The sequence below is a fragment of the Scyliorhinus torazame genome, chromosome 2 (assembly GCF_047496885.1).
Source record: "Scyliorhinus torazame isolate Kashiwa2021f chromosome 2, sScyTor2.1, whole genome shotgun sequence".
NCBI lineage: Eukaryota > Metazoa > Chordata > Chondrichthyes > Carcharhiniformes > Scyliorhinidae > Scyliorhinus > Scyliorhinus torazame.
Genome location: NC_092708.1, coordinates 196085069 through 196110085, shown reverse-complemented (window position 1 = coordinate 196110085; position 25017 = coordinate 196085069). Strand labels below are relative to the sequence as shown.

The 25017-nt window shown below is 52.6% G+C and overlaps 1 protein-coding gene across 1 annotated transcript in view; it reads right to left on the bottom strand.

Moving 5' to 3' along the window:
* Window positions 1-3543: 3543 nt before the first annotated feature.
* Window positions 3544-25017, bottom strand: part of LOC140394916 (thrombospondin-type laminin G domain and EAR repeat-containing protein-like) — a 254744-nt gene continuing 233270 nt past the window's right edge. Inside the window, exons 10-12 of the mRNA XM_072482103.1 lie at window positions 18920-19107; window positions 8296-8397; window positions 3544-7459 (exon numbers count right to left, since the gene is read on the bottom strand). Coding sequence (XP_072338204.1) covers window positions 7306-7459; window positions 8296-8397; window positions 18920-19107 — 444 coding nt within the window. The 3' untranslated portion in view covers window positions 3544-7305. The remainder of the gene's footprint in view (window positions 7460-8295; window positions 8398-18919; window positions 19108-25017) is intronic.

Here is a 25017-nt window from a genome sequence, read left to right as displayed (position 1 = left end):
TGAGTTCAAATACCCCAGAAAAGGAAACCAACTGTTGTGAATTGTCAGATAACACTGATTGCCAAATTTGAAGCCCACTGTCAGTATAAAACATCAAACGATCTGTTTTAGCACCAGCCCCATATTTGAGGCTCATGGCCATTGTTTTGTTGCCTCTTTATTTTACTTAATTTCAGGGATTCAGGACTAGAGGTCATACTGACTGTGTATTTTTCCACTTCTAATTCTCTTCCCGCACTGAATGGTTGCACTAAGGTGGAATTTTGTCTGTTTCCATAGCTAGTTATTCCTGGAACAGGTCACGAGTCTGTCGCCAGGGTCCTATAATGCAAGGGGGCATCACTCTGCATCAAGTGTGGCTGACTAAGAGTCTCTCCCGTTCTCACTGCCAGCTCTTAGGTTGAAATTCTTCCAAACACACTGTTTTGTCCTTGGCCATCCAGTCCTGGGATGGGACCCGAACCCGGAGCTTCTGACTCTGAGGCAGGGATGCTATCCACGGTGCCACAAGACTTCCCATTGTCTACATTAGGAGTGATCCTATTCCTGGGCTTGGTCCCAGCTCCAGGTAAGTCTGATGAGTGGAGGTCTGAGCTGGGGTCCTGTGTAATTGGCTGACATCCAATGGGATGCTTGGATCCAGTGAGGGTGGATGTTTGAGGCACTTGGGAGTGTTTACATTGCAGCCTGCTGGGCTGTTAATCAGCCTTCAAATCCTTCCACTACTGTTTTACAAGGGAAGAGTGTATCGATATATAAACTTTTAAAAAAATAATTTAAAGTACCCAATTATTTTTTTTCCAATTAAGGGGCAATTTAGTGTGGCCAATTCACCTACCCTGCACATCTTTGGGTTGTGGGGGTGAGATCCACGCAGACACGGGGAGAATGTGACCCGGGGCTGGGATTCAAACCCCAGTCCTTGGCGCTGTGAGATAGCAGTGCTAAGCAGTGCGCCACCATGCCATCCTAAAGATATAAAAATATAAAATATTTTTTATTGTCTCACAAATTAACCTGATGAATTGTTTTGAGCAAACTGCCGAAATGTAATTAAGTCACTTGAGCGTGGCACCTCATTTGTTGCAGAGAGGCCTGCTTTGCAGCCACCATGCCGGCTATTGTTTCTCCCTGCCCCCAAATCCTTGCAGCAATAAGGAGACTTACTGGGGAAACTGTAAGATGCTGCCGAGCTCACAGTCTGACAAGAATTTGATCTATTTCTTCTCCGAGCCAAAGCGGTTTGGGATGTTTCATACCACGTGCTGCCTCAGAATTACATTGCACACGTTGGCAGCCCCCAGAGAAAAACATCTGCACATAATTTACACATTAGAATGTCACTTTGAACATTTAATCGTTCTTTTAATAGACCATCGAATCCCCTTTAAATAAATAAATCAGAAATGGTTCAAACCACTTGCAGATAAAGAGGCAACAGAACATGGGAACGTGTTCTTACAATGTGGATCACCATAGTTTTGATTTTTAATTTACAATGACCCACCAGGGGCTGTTGGACCCCCTCTCATCAATTTTTTTTTGTTTAATTTACTGTTTTTGGTTTTCCTAAAAAAAGTAAACCATCCTTCATTCTTGACCATTCAAATTAAAAATAAATAAATAATGGTTTCAATGCTAAGATACTAAAGTAAACATGGTGTTTGATAGGCTCTGTATAATTTGAAATGCCCTGTACAAACACATTTTGAGAAGGCTCTATAAGGGAAGACAAAGACACCCTTCTCTCATCTGACTATATTGGGAACCTGTGCTAGCAGCTCTAGCTTAGCAAATCTTTGAAGTACCAATTGAGATACAGTAAGGCATTCCAAGTCAGATACATTTCAATGTTCTAGCGTTGTGTAGCTTTCTGTTGCATTCCAAATGTGGGGTTGGCAATCCAATGAAATCAAAGAGTTTGGTTTTCTTTCCCTCGGTGCCGTTTGGTTTTCCAGCCAAGGGAGTAGCAAACAAACAATTGGCCCGCTCTCTCTTTTCTCCAAATTACTGAGCAGCAGTTTCATACATGTTAAAAAACACCATTAGAAAGGACTAATAAAAGTCAAAGGCAGCAGGAATGTTCCTTGTCCTCTGGCCCTTCCTTATCACAGTATTTCAACCAGGAGTGATTCTAGGATTGAGGTTCCAACTGGAGGGTATCCAGCCATGGTCTGCCCTAAGAGCTCTGCCCTAAGAGCTCTGCTCTCAGTGGGGATGAGCTTATTGGTTGAACTTAAGGGATTCCTCCTCTAATTTTACACTGGCACCCTTGGAGAGCTGAAGTCCCATCCTTTAAATTGTTAGACAGTGTTATTTTTGTGATGTTCGCACAATGGCCTTGCAGTCCCTTTCTCAGTCTGAGGTTGTCAATAGCTTCCATACAGCTCAGCTATGCAACAATATGAAAATACAGAGTAAGACGCACTTCCGGTGGCGTCCACGGTGTGATTGGTCGCACACAGGGCAGCTCCTGCTTGAAGGCATAGAAAAGAGCTCTTTGCCGGAGGAGAAGAAGTTCCCTCCGGGAGTGGCATGTCTGCTGGTTACCAATCCCGGCAGAAGGTGAAAGATCTGGCCAAGGAGTTGGAAGGGACGTGTGGCGCAGCAGCTAGTGGAAAGATGGCGGAGAGGGAAGCGTCAGTGCAAGTAGCAAAGCCCCAGATGGAACAGTTGATGGCCTTTATCAAGGAAGAGATCCACCAGCAGAGGAAGGAGATGCAGGAGGATTGATCAAAGGGGCTATGGCACCCCTGAAGGGCTCGATGGAGAGGGTGGAAAGATGTTTGGAGGCTCTGATGTCGCAGATCCGAGAGATCGAGAGGGTGATCTCTAAAGATAGCAATAGAGCGGTGGCGGTGGAGGTGGGGCTCTTAGGAGAGCTTTGAAAGACATTGAGAGCAAAGGTGGCGGTGCAGGAAAACAGGTCGAGAATCTGTGAATAATGAGCCTGCCTCGAGTGGAAGGTGCGAGCGCCACGAGGTACGTGTCAGGGATGCTGGTGTGGCTGCTGGCGGAGGGGGTGCTGGACAAGGCCCCTGAAGTGGACAGAGCTCACTTGTCTCTGAGGCAGAAGCCAAGAGCTGGGGAGCCTGGTGATCGTGAGACTCCACAAATTAATGTAGAAAGAAAAGAGTCTGCAGTGGGCCATGGAAAAGCGGAACTGCGAACGGGAAGGGAACAAGGTCCGAATATACCAGGACATTGGAGCTGAAACGGCAAAATGGCATGTGGGGTAGAGTGGGGGTCGGAGGGAGAGGGGAGCTTTTTTCTCTTCCTCTGATGTGGAGGTTTTTCTTCTTTTTACTGTTGGGTCGACAAAGGGTAGCAGAAGTGAAAAGTTTGTAAGGGGATGGCTGTCCTGACTGTCACACACCCCCTACCCCTCCTGCCGCCTGTGGCTGTATTTTTCTTTTTGTTTGTTTTGGGGGAAGGTGACCTGTGGTTCGAGATGAGACTTTGTTTGGGTGGGGGAGGGGGAGGTCAACGGGTGGTCTTCTTCACAGAACAAAGAGGTGAAGGTGGGGGCGGGGGGGGGGGGGGGGCGGTCAATAGGAGGAGTCTTTGGGCCGGGGTTGCCACGCCAGCAAGTAATGCTGGTGAACAGAAATGAGGTGGAGGAGAAGGCCGAGACGTGGCTATGAGAGGGGTGGGAGGCAAGGGCAGAGCCGAAAGGGGAGGGTGGCGGACGGAAGAGGGGAATGAAGGTGCAAGCCCACGGTACGACAGATAACATGGAGCTTGCGAGGGCTCAATGGACCGGTGAAAAGATCTTGGGTGTTTGCGCACCTCAGGAGCTTGAAAGTGGAGGTGGTCTTTCTGCAGGAGATGCACCTCCGTGTGAAGGACCCGGTTAGGCTAAGGAAGGGATGGGTGGGACATGTTTTCCACCCTGGGTTTGATTCAAAATCGCGGGGAGCGGAAATTTTGATGAGCAAGGAAACAGGGTTTGTGAGCCCAAAGGGACTGAGGGACCCGGGTGGGTGATATGTGATGGTGAGTGGGGTATTGGAGAGGACAACGGTGGTACTGGTGAATGTGCATGCGCTGAATTGGGATGATGTGGGTTTTATGAGGCGGTTACTGGCAGCGATCCCAGACTTGGCCACGCACCAGTTGATTATGGGAGGAGATTTAAACTGTGTCCTAGAGCCGAGGTCAAGCCCCAGGTCAATGGGTAGGATACGAATGACAAAGGAGCTGGGTGGGTCTATGGAAAAGATGGGTATGGTGGACCCATGGGGCGGGATTCTCCGACCCACCGCTGGGTTGGAGAATCCTGGGGGGGGCGGCGCGAGTCCCGCCCCGCCGCTCCGATGCTAGCTACCCTATTCTCCGGCGCCGGTTTTCGGGCAGGGGCGGTATTTACGCCACGCCAGTCAGGGGGCCATTGGCAGCGTCCCCCCTGAAAATACTCCGGGCCCCGATGGGCCGAACGGCCGTCGTTTCCTGGCCAGTCCCGCTGGCGTGAAATGGACATGGTCCTTCATGGTGGGACCTGGCTTGTAGGCTGGTTAGGTGAGTCCTCGGGGGGGCGCGGGGGGATCTGGCCCCAGGAGGCCCCCCCACGGTGGTCTGGCCCGCGATCGGGGCCCACCGATCTGCGGGTGGGCCTGTGCCGTGGGGGCACTCTTTCCGTCCGCGCCGGCCTCTGTAGGGCTCTGCCATGGCCAGCATGGAGACGAACCCCCCGCGCATGCGCAGGAACACGCCGGCCGGTCTGCGCATGCGCGGAACCACGCAGGCGGTTCTGCGCTTGCGCCAACTCACGCCGGCCCTTCGCCACCGGTTGGCACGGCGCCAACCCCTCTGGCGCCGGCCTAGCCCCGGAAGTCCGGAGGATTCTGCACCTTCCGGTCGGCCCAACGCCAGAGTGGTACGTGCCGCTCTTGGCACCGGCGTCGGGCCATCCGGCCAGTCGCGGGAGAATCTCACCCATGGAGTTTCAAGAAACCAGGGGAAAGGGAGTTTACAGGATGTATTCAAGAATCAACTTCTTTGTGATGAGCCGGGAGGTTTTGGTTGAGATGGAGGGGGGAGAGTACGCGAGGATAGTAATCTTGGACCATGCGCCCCACTGGCTGGAGATTCGGCTTAGATCGGGACGGGAGCAGAGGCCAGGTGGAGGCTCGATTCGGGGTTGTTGGCAGGTAGAGGGTTTAGCAATAAAGTGAGAGCTGTGATTAAAGATTATGGAGAACTGAACCAAAACAGGGAGGTGTCGGCAGCCACATTTTGGGAAGCACTAAATGCGGTGGTCCGAGGGGAGAGTATCTCGTTCAAGGCAAATGTGGAAAGGAGGGAGGAATGTGAACAACTAATGAACGAGATAGTTGAGGTAGATAGGGAGTATCTGAGGGCGCCCACCATGGAGGGATTGGCGAGGAGGAAAAGGTTGCAGGGGCAATTCGATAGGTTGACGAGCGGGGAGGGCGGTAGGCCAGCTGCGTAGGGCAAGGAGGGTGCGGTACGAATACGGGGAGCAGGCCAGTTGAATGTTCCGCATCAGCTACGAAGGCAGGCTGCGTCCAGGGAAATATTGGAGATACAAACTGAGGCAGGGGAGGTGATGTCGGAGCGGGGAAGATAAACAAGGGGTTCAGAGATTATTACAGGGAGACGGTTTTTAGATGAACTGGAGTTCCCACAGTAGGAGGAAGAGAAGAGGCAGGCGCTAGAGGAGCCCTTGTGGCTGAGGGAGATATTGGGCAGTGTAAGAGGTATGAAGTCGGGAAAGGCCCCGGGGCCTGATGGTTACCTGGCGGAATTCTATAAGGAGTTTGCGACGGACCTGCCGTTTAATGAGGCGTTGGAGATGGGGGAGCTGCCGGAGACGATGACACAGGCAACGATCACATTAATACCAAAGAAGGGAAAGGACCCGTTGGAGTGAGGGTCATATAGGACCATATCGCTGTTAAATACGGATGTGAAAGTGCTGGCTAAGTTCTTTAGCTGAAAAAGATCAAATACGAATTAAGGGGTTCAGCGGAGGACTTTGAGGCAGGTTGGGGGTGGTTCGTGGCTGTGTTTGAGGAATTGTTCGCTGTGGGGGGAAGGAGGGGAGGGAAAGGGGAAAGGTTTGTACAAACTGTTCAGTTGTGTGTTGAGGAGTTCACTCACTGAATTGTTTATGTTTTGTAACCTTTTATATAAGTTTGGAATAAAATACATTAAAAAAAAAAGAAAATGCAGAGTAACTGGGTGCAAAGTAACATAAGCCCTGGGAAGGAGAAAAAAATAGTGGCAATGAGGGAGACCTGCTCCCCCATTCTGTTCATGAGGTCCAAATGTAATTTAATCCATGGAACAGTCTTGAAGCTGTGTGTTTGTGTCAGTGTCTGTATCTGTGTGTGTGTGTGTCGGTGGATGTGTGTGTCTGTTTGTGTGTGTATCTTGTAAATGTTGGTAAGTGTTAGTCTATATCTACGTGTGTGTTTGTTTGTGTGTGTCTATGTGTGTCTGTCTATATCCATGTGTGCATCTATGTACGTGTGTTTGTGTGTGTGGTTGTGTGTCTGTGTGTGTGTCTGTCTGCATCCATGTGTGTTTCTGTATGTGTTCCTTTCTATGTGTCTGTGTGTATTTATGTGTGTATATATCCATGCGTGTGTGTGTGTGGATGCGTCTTGTGTGTGTTGGTATTTATGTGTTTCTGTCTATGTGTGTGTCTGTTTGTGTGTGCTTGTCTGTATGCATGTGTTCATCTATGCGTGGGTGTGGCTGTGTCTGTGTTTGTTTGTGAGTTTCTGTCTGCTTGTGTGTGTATTTTGGGACTATGCCATATATATATAGATTTATATAAATAAATAAAGACCACATATAGCATAGATTCCTTGTCCATCCAGTATTGCTACTATCATGACTCATTAACCTCCACTTCTCATAATCCCGAGTATCGTGTCCACCGTTGCAATCAGCCAGGCCTTCCAGTTGTTTATTCGGGCAGCACATGGAAAAGGCCTGAGTAGCAAATTCGTAAAGATTATTTTTAAAATACCAATTACAGCTTCCTTTTGTTGCTCACACATAGCCAGCTTTCACTGGTATTGTGAATTCCATACTCCCAAACTTCTTTTGTGATAAATCCTGAATACAGTTGGGATTGAGCAGAGTGTTCAAACTAAAAGAAGCTCTCCGATCAAAGTAAACCAGATTGGCTTTTCTGCTGACACTTAACCAAGGTAAACCACTCCCAAGCAAGGAACAACATCGTGAGTGACTGGCCCTTGGGTTTAAGAGCCTCTAACCTCAAACCCATTTCCTTTTCTGCGTCCATTGAGCATTGACTGAATTGTCTCTCGGTCAAAAGGTCTTCAGTTTCAGCACTTTAGAAATGCGCTCCTTAGCACTGGAATAGATGAGGTATGAGCCATCAGCCGTGTTGAACTTTTCCCAGTCCGTGCATCCGTATGTTGGGAGCCGATGAACCGGGACAAAACTTTCATAACCCTGCCACCTATGAGGAAGAAAGGTCTTTCAGTAATTGTATCAATTGTTTTGCTATTTTGTGTTTAATTTCTGTCCTCAACAACAACAACTTGCATTTATATAGTAACTCTAATGCAATAGGACATCCCAAGGCTCCTCACTGGAACTCGATCAGGTGGACTTTGATCCCCGAGTCACATCAGGAGATATTATTGATGCTGAACATTCTCGGAGTGACAGTCAGAGTTGGATTGTGCCACTCCGCTCCAGTGTCTGACCCTGAGGTTGTTTGAGTAATTGATCCTAAAACTTTGAATATATTCAAGAGGCGGCTAGATATAGCACGTGGGGAGAATGGGATCAAAGGCTATGGGGAGAAAGCAGGATTAGGCTATTGAGTTGGACGATCAGCCATGATCGTGATGAATGGCAAAGCAGGCTCGAAGGGCCAAAAGGCCTCCTCCTGCTCCTATCTTCTATGTACCTATGTATCCTGGTCAAAGAGATGGAGTTAAAGGTCCTAAATGAACGAAAGCGAGGTAGAGAGATAGATGGGCTAGGTACAGGTGAGGGAGGGAATTCCAGAGCGCTGGCCAAGGCATCTAAAGGAATGGCCACCAACGGCAAGGTGATTAAAATCAAGCACGCACAAGAAGTCAGAATTGGAGCTGGTCAGAGATCTCAGAGGGCTACAGCCCAGAAGGAAGGACAGGGCTAAGGAGCGACCGAGGTGGTGGAGCGATTTGAGGTGTTGCCGGATCAGGAGCAAGTGCAGGTCAGTGGACACAGGGACAGTGAGCGAATAGGGACTCCGCACGTTACATTAAGCCCTGCCATTCTCACTGGTGGCAGACAGGCACTTACCTGTAGATAACACTGTTTAAAAAAAACTTGGAGCCATCAAAAGAGTTTGCCACAACCAGGAAGCTGTCATCGCCCACAGTGAAAAACTCCCAGTCAACCGCACTGTAACAGAAAGGAGACCGTGGCCAATGAGACCATTATACAATCCCTATTCATGACTGCAAGTATCCCATTCATTCCTGATTCCTACCTCACACAAACACTTGTATTCCCTCCAGCATAGGAGAATGAGAGGGATCTAATAGAGGAGTTTAAGATGATTCAAGGGTTCGATAGGGTGAATAGACAGAAGCCTTTCCTCTGGTGGAGGAAATCCAGAACAAAAGAGGCAGAATCTCAAAATGAGAGCCAGGCCGTTCAGTTGTGATGTCCGGAAGCATTTCTTCACACGGTGGGAATGTGGACCTCCCTAGCTTATCCCCTCCCCCTCCCCACCAAACAAAGCTGTTGAGGCTGGTTCAATTAGGAATTCAAAAACTGAGATTGTTTGATTATTTGATGTGTCAGGGGTGTTAGGGATATAGAACCGAGAAGGATAAACAGACCTGTGATGCAGATCAGTTACAATCTAATTGAATGACGGAGCAGGTTAGAGGGGCTGAACGGCCCATTCTTTTTCCTATGTGTTTCCAATGGATATGAAAGGGCTGGATGAAGACACGTTGAGGTCTATCAAATTGCGAGGGGTCTGGATACAATGGACAGCAATTTATTCCCCATGATTGAGGGGTCCATAAACAGGAGGCATAGATTTAGGATGATAGGTAGCAGGATTCCATCCACCGCCGATGCACAGTGGCAGCCGTGTGTACCATCTACAAGATGCAGGAACTCACCAAGGCTCCTTAGACAGCATCTTCCAAACCCACAACCACTACCATCTCAAGAAGGACAAGAGCAGCAGATACCTGGGAAAACCACCACCTAGAGGTTCTCCTCCAAGTTACTCACTATCATGACTTGGAAATACATCGCCGTTCCTTCACTGTCACTGAGTCAAAATCCTGGAATCCCCTCCCTAACAGCACAGTGGGTGTACTGTTATAACCTGCCTACTTACCATTGGCTGGGGACTAATGACTGTCCCACAATCCTGTGGGAGTATGAGCTTCCCCAATGAGGGGGGCGGAGAAACCACTAGTAAACTCCTAGTATAAATAAAGCTGGCCAGTTCAGGAACCAGCAGGAAGGAGTATGTAGCAAGGGAAGTTACTGCTACTGTTATGTATATATGTTATAGTAAATAAATGTTATTACTTTGTATCCTTAAAACTCGTGCTGGATTCTTCGTGGCCCTTACAAAACTGGCAACGAAGGTTAAAGTGAATAGCTGTCTACATTGCTGAAGCCACCTCCCTGGATTTTTGTTGGATACAGGTTGGAAGTTGTTTTCTATTATACCATGCCTCTACGGACGTTTGGATGTTTTTGATGCTGCGCTGGAAAGCTGGAACCAGTACACACAACGGATGCGTTACTATTTCTGGGCAAACGACATCACCGAAAACGAGCGCCAGGTGGTCATATTGCTCACCGCCTGCGGCCCGCATACGTTTGGGGTGATTAGGAGCCTTACGTACCCAGCTGCGCCGGACACCAAAGCGTTTGATGAACTTGTGAATATAGTGGGGCAACATTTTAACCCAACCCCGTCCACGATAGTCCAGCGTTACCGGTTTAATACCGCTGAGAGGACCCCTGGAGTATCCCTTGCCGATTTTCTATCCAGGCTACGCAGGATTGCGGAGTACTGTGACTATGGTGAGACCTTGTCAGAAATGTTACGCGACCGTTTGGTTTGCGGTATTAACAATGCGGCCACCCAGAGAAAGTTGTTAGCGGAGCCAACATTGACTTTTCAACAGGCCATTCAAATAGTATTGTCCCGAGAGAGCGCAGAGCGAGGAGTACAGGAGCTACAGGGAATAGAAGTGCATGCCTTGGGGCACAACCCCTTCAATCCGAAAACGTCCCCCTGCACTCCTGCGGTACCTTGGGCGAGGCAACGTCCGGACCGACGCCAGTGGCCGTCGGACATTCCTCCCCGAAGGGAGCCTTCTCCAGAGCCAATGGATGAGGAGCCATGTCCGTGTCAGACTTGTAGGCGCCGACCCCGTCGCGGACGGCGGCCCTGGGGGCGCCAGAGGCGCCGTCGTTCCGACCGAAACTGGGACCAGCCGAGGGGGCCTTAACTGGGACCAGCCCAGAGGCCGTACCTTCCATGTGGATGAACCTGCGGCGACTACTCCTGAGGACGTGGAGACGGAGGACGGCTGCCTGCAGCTGCATTGTGTGGCAGCTCCCCGTGTGGCCCCCATTAAGGTGACAGTATGGGTCAATGGCCACCCGCTTGAGATGGAGTTGGATACTGGCGCAGCGGTCTCTGTGATCGCCCAGAGGACATTCGACCGCATCAAGCAGGGTATACAGACCCTTACATTAACCGACTCACAGGCCAGGTTGGCCACCTACACGGGGGAACCACTGGACATTGCAGGAACTACAATGACCCCCGTTGTCTATGGACGCCAGGAGGGGCGTTTCCCACTTATCGTGGTGCGCTGCCATGGGCCCAGCCTGTTGGGTCGGGACTGGTTGCGCCATTTGCGGTTGCAATGGCAGCACATCCTCCAAACAGTTTCTGAAGGGTTGACTGAGGTGCTAGGACGATACCCAGATGTATTCCAGCCTGGTTTGGGGACAATAAAAGGGGCCGTAGCCCGTATCCAAGTTGAACCAGGAGCCACGCCGCGCTATTTCCAGGCTCGCCCAGTGCCTTACGCCTTGCTCAAGAAGGTAGAAGGGGAGCTCATTCGTTTGGAGAGTTTGGGTATTATCAGGCCCGTCCGTTTTGCTGACTGGGCAGCACCAATTGTACCTGTAATGAAGCCAGATGCCACAATTCGCTTGTGTGGCGACTATAAACTTACAGTGAATACGGTTTCCCGACTCGACCGATATCCAATGCCTCGCATAGAGGATCTCTACGCGAAACTTGCAGATGGACTCTCGTTCACAAAATTAGATATGAGTCACGCCTACCTGCAGTTGGAGCTGGACCCTGCCTCCCGACCATATGTAACGATTAATACACACCGGGGCCTGTATGAATATACACGGTTGCCCTTTGGAGTATCCTCTGCCTGCGCAATTTTAGTGAGCAGTGTTATGGAGGGCATTTTGAGAGGTTTACCACGTGTGGCTGTCTACCTAGATGACGTTTTGATCACAGGGACGTCGGAGCAGGAACATTTGGAAAATCTGGAGGCTGTCCTTAGACGCCTTTTGGAGGCTGGAGTCCGTTTACGTCGCACAAAGTGCGTATTTCAGGCAAAGGAAGTAGTCTACCTAGGTTATCGGGTGGACCGCGAAGGTCTGCACCCCGTCGTAGAGAAGGTGCGTGCAATTCAACATGCCCCCACCCCGACTGACACTTCGCATCTTCGTTCTTTTCTCGGTCTCGTAAACTATTACGGGAAGTTCCTCCCCAATCTGGCAACTACGCTGGCCCCCTTACACCTGCTGCTAAACAAGAATCACACCTGGGTTTGGGGTCAGCCGCAAGAAACCGCTTTCCGGCGGGTAAAGCAACAATTGTCGTCGTCTGGGTTACTAACCCACTATGATCCTGGAAAGCCTTTGCTCGTCACATGTGATGCATCCCCATATGGTATTGGGGCCGTCCTGTCCCACAAGATGGAGAATGGGGCCGAACGACCGATAGCTTTCGCCTCCCGCACATTGACTGCAGCGGAGAAAAAGTACGCGCAGATCGAGAAGGAGGGCCTGGCAGTGGTTTTTGCGGTGAAACGCTTACACAAGTACGTGTACGGCCGCCATTTCACTATCGTGACTGATCATAAGCCCCTGCTGGGACTTTTCAGAGAGGATAAGCCAATACCGCCCATTGCTTCTGCACGGATCCAGCGCTGGGCTTTGTTGCTTGCTGCATACAAGTATTCTCTGGAGCACAAACCAGGTACGCAGATAGCAAATGCCGACGCACTGAGCCGATTGCCTTAATCGACCGGCCCCATGTCGACCCCCACGACTGGTGAGGTGGTTGCAACCCTAAATTTTATGGACACCTTGCCTGTCACGGCATCACAGATCCGTGAGTGGACCCAGACGGAGCCAGTCCTGTCAAAGGTTCGGCACATAGTCCTGTATGGTGGGCAGCATAGACAGCTCCCAGGCGAGTTGCGGGCATTGTCCTCCAAGCTGTCAGAGTTCAGCGTGGAAGACGGCATCCTCTTGTGGGGGACGCGTGATTGTCCCGGAAAAAGGCCAGGAGCTGATATTATCAGACTTGCACAATGGGCATCCGGGCGTGACCAAGATGAAAATGTTGGCCCGGAGTTATGTCTGGTGGCCAGGCCTCGACACCGACATTGAGAAGGTGGCCCAAAACTGCTCCATTTGCCAGGAGCATCAGAAGCTTCCGCCGGCCGCGCCTCTACATCACTGGGAATGGCCAGGGCGGCCTTGGGCACGCTTACATGCAGATTTCGCAGGCCCTTTTCAAGGATCCATGTTCCTTCTACTAATTGACGCCCAGTCCAAATGGCTAGAGGTGCATATGATGCAGGGGACAACGTCCTGCGCAACAATTGAAAAGATGGGTTTATCGTTTAGTACGCATGGCCTCCCCGAGGTGCTGGTCACGGATAACGGCACTCCATTCACGAGTGAGGAGTTTGCGAGGTTCACGAAGATGAACGGCTTCCGCCATATCCGCACTGCCCCTTACCGCCCGGCTTCAAATGGGTTGGCAGAGCGCGCAGTGCAGACATTCAAAAGAGGCCTAAAGAAGCAGTCTTCCGGATCAGTGGACACGAGACTGGCTCGCTTTTTGTTTACGTACAGGACCACCCCCCATGCAGTGACTGGGGTAGCTTCCGCAGAACTCCTAATGGGCCGGAGACTTTGCACCCGCCTTAGTATGGTTTTCCCGGACATTGGCGCAAAAGTACGCTGCACACAAGAACGGCAGGGACAGGGATTTTCTCGGCATCGGCCGATTCAGCAGTTTGTGCCCAGTGACCCAGTGTTCGTTCGGAATTTTGCTGGTGGTGCCCAATGGGTTCCTGGTGTAATCTTTCGCCAAACGGGCCCTATATCTTACCAAGTGCAAGCCCAGGGTCGTCTCCAGCGAAAACATGTCGACCACGTCCGGTCCAGAAGATCATCCCCTCAAAAGATTCCCCGCCCCCGGAGCTCATTTCAACAGCCGCAGAGACTAGAGACAAGGGAAGGTAGTCCTCACAATCTTCCACTGGTGCCTCACTCGAAGCCTGCACAGGTCGTTATGGGACCAAATGGAGATAGAGACGCTGACATGACGGAGGCAGCAGACTCTGACTCCGAGATGGAGACACAGGATGCATCAGAGGGGGAATCCTCGGGTCCACGGGCCGTGGATGTACAACCGTTGCGCCGTTCATCACGGAAGCGCCGGTCTCCGTCTCGTTACACGCCGCCTGATCCAGCGCTGCGTGCAAATGGTGTCCGGCCTGCGGCCAAACTAGTCCGAAGCCCTCCTTCGCCAGGGTCTTCGGTGGATTCCTTGGACTTTGGGGGGGAGGGATGTTATAACCTGCCTACTTACCATTGGCTGGGGACTAATGACTATCCCACAATCCTGTGGGAGTATGAGCATCCCCAATGAGGGGGGCAGAGAAACCACTAGTAAACTCCTAGTATAAATAAACCTGGCCAGTTCAGGAGCCAGCAGGAAGGAGTATGTAGCAAGGGAAGTTACTGCTACTGTTATGTATATATGTTATAGTAAATAAATGTTATTACTTTGTATCCTTAAAACTCGTGCTGGATTCTTCGTGGCCCTTACAAAATGTACCTACACCACATGACTGCAACAGTTCAAAATGGCGACTCACCACCACCTTCTCAAGGGCAATTAGGGATGGGTAACAAATGCTGGCCTAGCCAGCGAAGCCTGTATCCCCTAAAAATTATTTTAAAAAAAATAATAATCTTTATTGGTGTTACGAGTAGGCTTACATTAACACTGCAATGAAGTTACTGTGAAAATCCCCTAGTCGCCACACTCAGGTGCCTGTTCTGGAACGCTGAGGGAGGATTCAGAAAGAAGGATTAGAGGGCATTTGCCGGGGAATCTTTTCACCCAGCAGGTGGTGGGGATCTGGAAGTCACCGTTGGAAAAGGTGAAGAAATTACGTGGACAGTCACTTGAAGTGGTGCAAGGTATAAGGCTGGAAAGCAGGATTAACCTGGATAGACCTTTGTCAACTAACGATGGACTGAATGGTCTCCTTCATGCTGGGATATGCTTTAAGTCTAGCATGATTTTTTTGGACTCTGATGAACACAAAGGGGGGGAAGAACAGAGAAGGCATGTCCACCAGATGGTGCTGTTGACCCAGACAAGGACACAAGCTCCTGCAATATAATAATCTTTATTAGTGTCACAATAAAAATTATATTTATTGTCACAAGTAGGCTTACATTAACACTGCAATGAAGTTATTGTGAAAATCCCCTAGTCGCCACACTCTGGCACCTGTTCGGGTACACTGAGGGAGAATTCAGAATGTTCAACAAGTATGTTTTTTGGGACTTGTGGGAGGAAACCCAAGCACCCAGAGGAAACCCACGCAGATACGGGGAGAATGTGTAGACTCTGCACAGACAGTGACCCAAGCTGGGAATCGAACCTGGGTCCCTGGCTCTGTGAAACAACAGTGCTAACCACTGTGCTACCGTGCCGCCCCTACTATTGCCCATACCTCTGTTATTACAGCGATAGTTTATGCAGGACATCACAGACATTTGGAAATTATTCAGTACAGTCAAAGACGTGCAGGTTAGGTGGATTGGCCAACATAAATTGCCCTTAGTGACCAAAAAGGGTTAGGAGGGATTATTGGGTTCGGGAGATAGGGTGGAAGTCAGGGCTTAAGTGGGTCGGTGCAGACTCGATGGGCCAAATGGCCTCCTTATGCACTGTATGTTCAATGATCTATGTTCAATTATCTTCAAGAATACGCAGCGAGTTGCGTGGGTTTTGCCCACACAACACAAAGATGCGCAGGTTAGGTGGATTGGCCACGCTAAATTGCCCCTTAATTGGAAAAAATTAATTGGGTACTCTAAATTTATTTAAAAAAAAGATTACGCAGCGAGTTGTGATCTGGAATGTGTGACGGCAAGTGTGATGGAAACAGATTCAGCTATTTTATTTATATATTTATTTTTAAAATGTTAGAATATCTAATTCTATTTTTCCAATTAAGGGATAATTTAACATGGCCAATTCACGTATCCTGCCCATCTTTGGTTTGTGGGGGTGAGAGCCATGCAGCCACAGGGAGAATATGCAAATTCCACACACATAGTGACCCGTTGCCGGGATCGAACCTGGGTCCTTGGCAAGATGTGACAACACTCGATGATAGCTTCATGTTCACCATTACTGCCGGTGCAGACTCGATGGGCCGAATGGCCTCCTTCTGCACTGTAAATTCTATGATTAGCTCCTAATTCCAGGTCTATCAATTGACTTTAAAATCCACCAGCTCCCATAGCGGGATTTGAACCCATGTCCCCAGAACTTTAGGCAGTGTTGACTGGATTAATACACCACCATCTCCCCTCATAATGGGACCAGTTTACAAGGAGTAAGCAACTTGGTTGAAAACAAAATGCTGCGACAGCTGCTGGTCTAAAGTAAAAGCTGAAACAGTTTTGGCTCAAGTTGATCTACCGGCCTATTCTTAATTGATTTTAGTTTAAAGTGCGTTGTTACTCATCCATGCGTGACACAGGGCTATTAAAATCCCCTGTTTAAAAATGCCAAATTAGCCCTGGTCCACCTGGGCAGATGTTTGTGTTGCGTTGTGACTAGTCAGCAAGACACATGACTTTGCATTTCTGTAAGACTGGTGTGGCCTTTTGAGTCAGCGGGTTGTGGGTTTAAGCCCTTGCTCCAGAGACTTAAGCACCACAATCCAGGCTGACACTGCCAGTGCAGTACTGAGGGAGTGCCGCACTGTCGGAGGTGCCATCATTTTGAATGAGATGTTCCACCGAGGACCTGTCAGCCCTCTCAGGCAGGTGCACAAACACCATGGTATTTTTCAAAGAGGAGCAGGGGGCCCTGGTGATCATCTCATTGCTGTCTTGTGGGAGCTTCCTGTGTGCAAACTGGCTGTCACGCATCCTGCATTACAGCAGTGACTACACGTCAAAAGCACTTCATTGACTGTAATGCGCTTTGGGAAGTGCTATGATTGTGAATGAGGTGCTATATAAATGCAAGTTTTTCTTTCTCCCGGCACCACCGTTCTGGGGTCACTGTTCCCGGCTCCTCTCTGTACTTTGCCCCAAAATGGAGTTCACTTCTCCCTACAGGGCAAAGGTCAACCTATGTTCAAAATACTTGCACTCTGCAGCAAGGCAGCCTGGGAACATTGTGGGAACCAGAGGGAAAAGAGTAGGCCATTCAACCCTTCTGAGGTGTGGTGGCCAGACTGAATGCCGGTAGAAGTGATTCCGCGATTGGACAATCCTGAGTGCACTAATAGCTACACTAAGGACCAATTTAAGATAATCAGACAAGCTCATAATGTGACTCATTTACATTTGCTCGAAGTGACATACATTCATTCAGCGGCAAGAACCTGGGCCGGGATTCTCCTCTACCCGGCGGGGCGGGGGTTCTCGGTGGGATGGAGTGGTGGGAACCACTCCGGCATTGGGCTGCCCCAAAGGTGTGGATTTCTCCATACCTTTAGGGGCCAAGCCCTCACCGTGAGGGGCTCGGCGCGCGCCGCAGTGGTTTCCGCTCCACCGGCTGGCGTGGAAGGCCTTTGGTGCCACGACAGCCAGGGCCGAAAGGACTTTGCCGGCCGGCGGAAGTCCGCACATGCGCGGGAGCGTCAGCAGTTACTGACGTCATCCCCGCGCATGTGCGGGGGGGGGGGGGGGAGGGTCTCTTGCGCGTCGCCCATGGTGAATGCTGTGGCCCAGGTGGAGGGAAAAGAGTGCCCCCATGGCACAGGCCTGCCCACAGATCGGTGGGCCCTGATCGTGGGCCAGGCCACCGTGGGGGCACCCCCCGGGGCCAGATTGCCCCGCGCCCCCCCCCCCAGGACTTCGGAACCCGCCCGTGCCGCCTAGTCCCGCCGATAAGAGAGGTTGTTTGATTCTCGCCGTCGGGACTGGCATTCCAGCAGCGGGACTTCGGCCCATCGCGGGCCGGAGAATCGCCGGGGAGGGCCCGCAGACCGGCGCGGCGCGATTCCCGCCCCCGCCGAATATCCGGTGCCGGAGAATTCGGCAACCGGCGGGGGCGGGATTCATGCCAGCCCCCAGCGATTCTCCGACCCGGCAGGGGTCATTCAGCCTGGCCAATCAATTCTTGATTTCTCGAGGAATTAAGGGCTATGGAGAGAGAGCGGGTAAATGGAGTTGAAATCAGCCATGATTGAATGGTGGAGTGGACTCGATGGGCCGAATGGCCTTACTTCCACTCCTATGTCTTATGGTCTTATGGTCTAATCCCACCCCTGTTCTCTGCAAACAAAGGGATACGTTCAAGCCTTGTGCCTTTGTTGAATTACCCAGAAGCTTGGGAGCCCAATGGCATCTCCTTAGCCAATCAGAGTCAACTTGCCAACCAATTCGCACCCTTTACTCCTGCAGTACAAATTGTTGTGATTGATGGGTGGCATGGTAGCACAGTGGTTAGCACTGTGGCCTCATAGCACCAGGGACCCAGGTTCGATTCCCGGCTTGGATCACTGTCTGTGTGGAGTCTGCACGTTCTCCCCGTGTCTGCGTGGGTTTCCTCCGGTGATGCACTATCAATTACTACAAAGACAAGAGTAGTGAATAATCGAGGCTTTATTGAGCAAAGGTGTGTGGCCTCCTGTAGCTGCTCCCAGAATGGGAGCAGCACCGGCGAGCACACACATTTATACACCGCCTACTGGGCGGAGCCAGCAGGCAGGGGTTTACCCATGTACCTCTAGTACAGGAGTCTTACCGTACTACATCTAATATACATCCAATACAGTTAGTGGTGACTACCACATCCGCGTCCTCCGGTTTCCTCCCACAAATCCCAAAAGACGTGCTTGTTAGGTGAATTGGACATTCTGAATTCTCCCTGTGTACCTGAACAGGCGCTGGAGCATGGCGATTAGGGGATTTTCACAGTAACTTCATTGCAGTGTTAACGTAACCTACTTGTGACACTAATAAAGATTTTTTTTTAAATGTGATTGAAACATGGCATTCTTGCATTTGTCCTGACGAGTGTAAGGTGAAAAGCTTCGGCAGCACATTTCTCCTTTCAGCAGGAACACTGGGAAGGTACACTGGGGTTTCACAAAGACTTATTCAATGGTGGAATGATTTGCTGCTCTTTTGTATCTCCGGGATCAATTATCAGGCTCCAGCCACTGAAAACCTGTTAATAGCCTGTACATTTCTGCCATTGTGTTTATGCTTGGTGACCAAGAGATTTAAGCTCCCTTGTTGACCATTGAAGGCTGAAGGAATAACAGATCAGAGTAAATAAAAGGATGGCCCAATATCAGTGGGAGTCTCACTCACCACTATGGACCCACCAATGAGCTACCTGTTTGTTGGGATGTCCTGAAACTTGACAAACATCTGGGCAGTGATGTTGAGCTCGTAGATGGTGGAGTTAATGTTGAAGGGGTTGATTCTGTTCAATGCCCCTGTCTCGTAGCTCTGGCTGTTTGCAACTGCAAGGAAAACCCTTTCCCGAACACGGAAAACCTCCCAATCAGTAGCACCGTATGTCTGGAGAAGAAGAAAAGAATTATTGTTCCGTTGATTATAGAGAAATCCGGCGATCGTCATGAACAGGCAGCAAACGATCAGCTCGACCAATGATCCTGAACCATATTGTCATGTTTTAGACATCTTGAATACTCCCTCCCTGCACCATCGGTGAACCATGGCAACAGTGTGTGCCATCTACAAAGAACTTAACAAGGACCCTTCAACAGCATCTTCCCAACCTGTGACCTCTGTCACCTAGAATAGTGATGGCCAATCTTGGCTAGAAAGTGGGCCCCATGAGTGGCCCTCTGTCATCTCTGTGGGACACAAGATTGAAATCAGGCTTTTTCACTAACCATAACCCCATTAATAAGATTAAATACAATTAATACACACACCAAATATTTCACAATCAGATATAGAAAATGCTTAATCATTTATATATATATTTTTAGAAAATATTTTATTCAAGTATTTTTCACACACACACAAACAAAATCAGAAGAACAATTCAGTGAACAACCACAATCTGCCCCGACGCCAATCACTCACCACATCTCGCCTTTCCCATTTTAACCCCCTTACCCCTGACCCCTCACTGACCCCTCAATCCTCCTTAAAGAAATCAACAAATGGCTTCCACCTCCGGGTAGACCCCTCTATTGACCCGCACAAAGCCAACTTGACCTTCTCCTGCCTCAGGAATTTTGCCAGCTCACCCACACTTCCAGCGGTTGAGTCCCACCACATTAGCTCTCAGCTATTTGCAAAGGCCAATCCATCGTCCTCTCTCACCTGGACTCCCAGGTCTTCCGACACCCCAAGTATCGCCACCTCTGGACTCGGAACCACATCCACACCCAACACCTCGGACATCAAGTCCGAGAAACCCTGCCAGAACGTCCTCAGTCTCGGACACACCCAGAACATGTGGACGGGATTTGCGGGCGCCCCCACGCACAGCCCACACCTATCCTCCACCCCCTCAAAGAACCTACTCATTCTCGCCACCGCCATGTGGGGCCTGTGCATCACCTTAAACTGGGTGAGGTTTACCTCGCACACGATGAGGACGCATTCGCCCTCTGTAAGGCCTTCGTCGTCGTCTCGGCCCCCACCTCCCCTTCCAACACCTCCTCCCATTTACGTTTAATGTCCCTCCCACTCCATCAATTCCTTATAGATATCCGACACCTTCACCTCCCAGTGGCGGCAGCCCAGGAAAGACCGGCACATTTCTCCTTACAAAGTCCCGAACCTGCAGGTATCTAAAACATTCTCCCTAGGTGATTCATTCACTTCCTCCAGCCCCACCTATTTGCCCCCTATAAACAAGTCACCAAAGCGCTCAAACCCTGTCTACCCCCTAAACCTTGCATCCAACCCCACTAGCGCAGCGCACACTGCTCTGTGTCCTTGTCCCTGTTCAAAATCAGGGAGATGGAAGCCTGCGACAATGGAGGGGGGGGGATTTTCCGCCCTCTCCCTCGCTTCATTATACGCCCTCTTAGCATTGGCCCCAGGTCCGCCCCAAACCGTGGGGCCTTCGCTGCTTGCATCATCCCCATATCATCCGTTACCTCCCTCAGCCCAATTGGGGCCCAAGCCCCTGAACCAGCCCCTGCTCCACTTTGGGAAACTCCAACCCATCCAGGAACCGCCGTACCCCTCCTCTCCGGTCGGGGGCTCTGACTCGTAGAGCCTTCTATAAAAGGCCTCGAACACCCCATTCATCCCCTCCCTGTCCATCACCACCTTACACCTATCTTCCCTAACTCTATCGAACTCCGTCGCTGCCTCCTGCTTTCTCAACTGGTGGGCCTTAAAGAGCACACATATCTCCTCCAAAGTTCAATGTCCTCACACTCATCCGAGTCCATTGACCTTCATAAATCCCATCGCCTCCTCTGTGTGTCGCGATAAAACCCCTGTTTCTGGAAAGTCACCCACAGGTGGGCTGGGTATGAAAATGAAAATCGCTTATTGTCACAAGTAGGCTTCAAATGAAGTTACTGTGAAAAGCCGCTCGTCACCACATTCCGGCGCCTGTTCGAGGAGGCCGGCACGGGAATTGAACCGTGCTCCTGGCCTGCCTTGGTCTGCTTTCAAAGCCAGCGATTTAGCCCTGCATTAAACCAGCAAATTTCACTCACTTTTCAAAGAGGGCGGACATAATCTGATCGAATCTGGCGCTCCTCTTCGCAAGCTCCGCACTCAAGTGCTGGAACACACACAGCTCAGTCCCTTCCCAGGTGTATCCTGCACTATCCCTCCCCTGACACCCTACACTGTCCCTCCCCGGGCACCCTGCACTATCCCTCCCCGGACATCCTGCACTATCCCTCCCCGGACACCCTGCACTATACCCCCCCCGGACACCCTGCACTATCCCCCCCCCGGGACACCCTGCACTATCCCCCCCCGGACACACTGCACTATCCCTCCCAGGACACCCTGCACTATCCCTCCCCGGACACCCTGCACTATCCCTCCCCGGACACCCTGCACTATTCCTCCCCGGACACCCTGCACTATCCCTCCCCGGACACCCTGCACTATCCCTCCCCGGATACCCTGCACTATCGCTCCCCGGACATCTTGCACTATCCCTCCCGGGACCCCCTGCACAATCCCTCCCCGGACACCCTGCACTATTCCTCCCCGGACACCCTGCACTATCCCTCCCCGGACACCCTGCACTATCCCTCCCCGGACACCCTGCACTATCCCTCCCCGGACACCCTGCACTATCCCTCCCCGGACACCCTGCACTATCCCTCCCCGGAAACCCTGCACTATCCCTCCCCGGACACCCTGCACTATCCCCCCACCGGACACCCTGCACTATCCCCCCCCGGACACCCTGTACTATCCCTCCCCGGACACCCTGCACTATCCCCCCCCCCCCGGACACCCTGCACTATCCCTCCCCGGACATCTTGCACTATCCCTCCCGGGACCCCCTGCACTATCCCTCCCCGGACACCCTGCACTATTTCTCCCCGGACACCCTGCACTATCCCTCCCCGGACACCCTGCACTATCCCTCCCCGGACATCCTGCACTATCCCTCCCCGGACACCCTGCACTATCCCTCCCCGGACACCCTGCACTATCCCTCCCCGGACACCCTGCACTATTCCTCCCCGGACACCCTGCACTATCCCTCCCCGGACACCCTGCACTGTCCCCCCACCGGACACCCTGCACTATCCCCCCCCGGACACCCTGTACTATCCCTCCCCGGACACCCTGCACTATCCCCCCCCCCGGACACCCTGCACTATCCCTCCCCGGACACCGTGCACTATCCCTCCCCGGACACCCTGCACTATCCCTCCCCGGACACCCTGCACTATCCCTCCCCGGACACCGTGCACTATCCCTCCCCGGACACCCTGCACTCTTCCTCCCTGGACACCCTGCACTATCCCTCCCGGGACACCCTGCACTATTCCTCCCCGGACACCCTGCACTATCCCTCCCCGGACACCCTGCACTATCCCTCCCCGGACACCCTGCACTATCCCTCCCCGGACACCCTGCACTATCCCTCCCCGGACACCCTGCACTATTCCTCCCCGGACACCCTGCACTATTCCTCCCCGGACACCCTGCACTATTCCTCCCCGGACACCCTGCACTATTCCTCCCCGGACACCCTGCACTATTCCTCCCCGGACACCCTGCACTATCTCTCCCGGGACACCCTGCACTATTCCTCCCCGGACACCCTGTACAATCACTCCCGGGACACGTTGCACTATTCCTCACCGGACAATCTGCACTATCTCTCCCGGGACACCCTGCACTGTCCCTCCACGGAGACCCTGCACTATCACTCCCCGGGCACCCTGCACAATCCCTCCCCGGACACCCTGCACTATCCCTCCCCGGACACCCTGCACTATTCCCCCCGGACACCCTGCACTATTCCTCCCCGGACACCCTGCACTATCCCCCCCCGGACACCCTGCACTATTCCTCCCCAGACACCCTGCACTATTCCTCCCTGGACACCCTGCACTATTCCTCCCCGGACACCCTGCACTATTCCTCCCTGGACACCCTGCACTATCCCTCCCCGGACACCCTGCACTATCCCTCCCCGGACACCCTGCACTATCCCCCCCCCGGACACCCTGTACTATCCCTCCCCGGACACCGTGCACTATCCCTCCCCGGACACCCTGCACTATCCCTCCCCGGACATCCTGCACTATCCCTCCACCGACACCATGCACTATCTCTCCCGGGACACCCTGCACTTTCCCACCCGGACACCCTGCATTATCCCTCCCCGGACACCCTGCACTATCCCTCCCCGGACACCCTGCACTATCCCTCCCCGGACACCCTGCACTATTCCTCCCCGGACACCCTGCACTATCCCTCCCCGGACACCCTGCACTATCCCTCCCCGGATACCCTGCACTATCGCTCCCCGGACATCTTGCACTATCCCTCCCGGGACCCCCTGCACTATCCCTCCCCGGACACCCTGCACTATTCCTCCCCGGACACCCTGCACTATCCCTCCCCGGACACCCTGCACTATCCCTCCCCGGACACCCTGCACTATCCCTCCCCGGAAACCCTGCACTATCCCTCCCCGGACACCATGCACTATCCCCCCACCGGACACCCTGCACTATCCCCCCCCGGACACCCTGTACTATCCCTCCCCGGACACCCTGCACTATCCCCCCCCCCCCCCCCGGACACCCTGCACTATCCCTCCCCGGACATCTTGCACTATCCCTCCCGGGACCCCCTGCACTATCCCTCCCCGGACACCCTGCACTATCCCTCCCCGGACACCCTGCACTATCCCTCCCCGGACACCCTGCACTATCCCTCCCCGGACACCCTGCACTATCCCTCCCCGGACACCCTGCACTATCCCTCCCCGGACACCCTGCACTATCCCTCCCCGGACACCCTGCACTATCCCTCCCCGGACACCCTGCACTATCCCTCCCCGGACACCCTGCACTATCCCTCCCCGGACACCCTGCACTATCCCCCCCCGGACACCCTGTACTATCCCTCCCCGGACACCCTGCACTATCCCCCCCCCCCCCCCCCCCGGACACCCTGCACTATCCCTCCCCGGACATCTTGCACTATCCCTCCCGGGACCCCCTGCACTATCCCTCCCCGGACACCCTGCACTATCCCTCCCCGGACACCCTGCACTATCCCTCCCCGGACACCCTGCACTATCCCTCCCCGGACACCCTGCACTATCCCTCCCCGGACACCCTGCACTATCCCTCCCCGGACACCCTGCACTATCCCTCCCCGGACACCCTGCACTATCCCTCCCCGGACACCCTGCACTATCCCTCCCCGGACACCCTGCACTATTCCTCCCCGGACACCCTGCACTATCCCTCCCCGGACACCCTGCACTGTCCCCCCACCGGACACCCTGCACTATCCCCCCCCGGACACCCTGTACTATCCCTCCCCGGACACCCTGCACTATCCCCCCCCCCGGACACCCTGCACTATCCCTCCCCGGACACCGTGCACTATCCCTCCCCGGACACCCTGCACTATCCCTACCGGACACCCTGCACTATCCCTCCCCGGACACCCTGCACTCTTCCTCCCTGGACACCCTGCACTATCCCTCCCGGGACACCCTGCACTATTCCTCCCCGGACACCCTGCACTATCCCTCCCCGGACACCCTGCACTATCCCTCCCCGGACACCCTGCACTATCCCTCCCCGGACACCCTGCACTATCCCTCCCCGGACACCCTGCACTATTCCCCCCGGACACCCTGCACTATTCCTCCCCGGACACCCTGCACTATCCCCCCCCGGACACCCTGCACTATCCCCCCCCGGACACCCTGCACTATTCCTCCCCGGACACCCTGCACTATTCCTCCCCGGACACCCTGCACTATTCCTC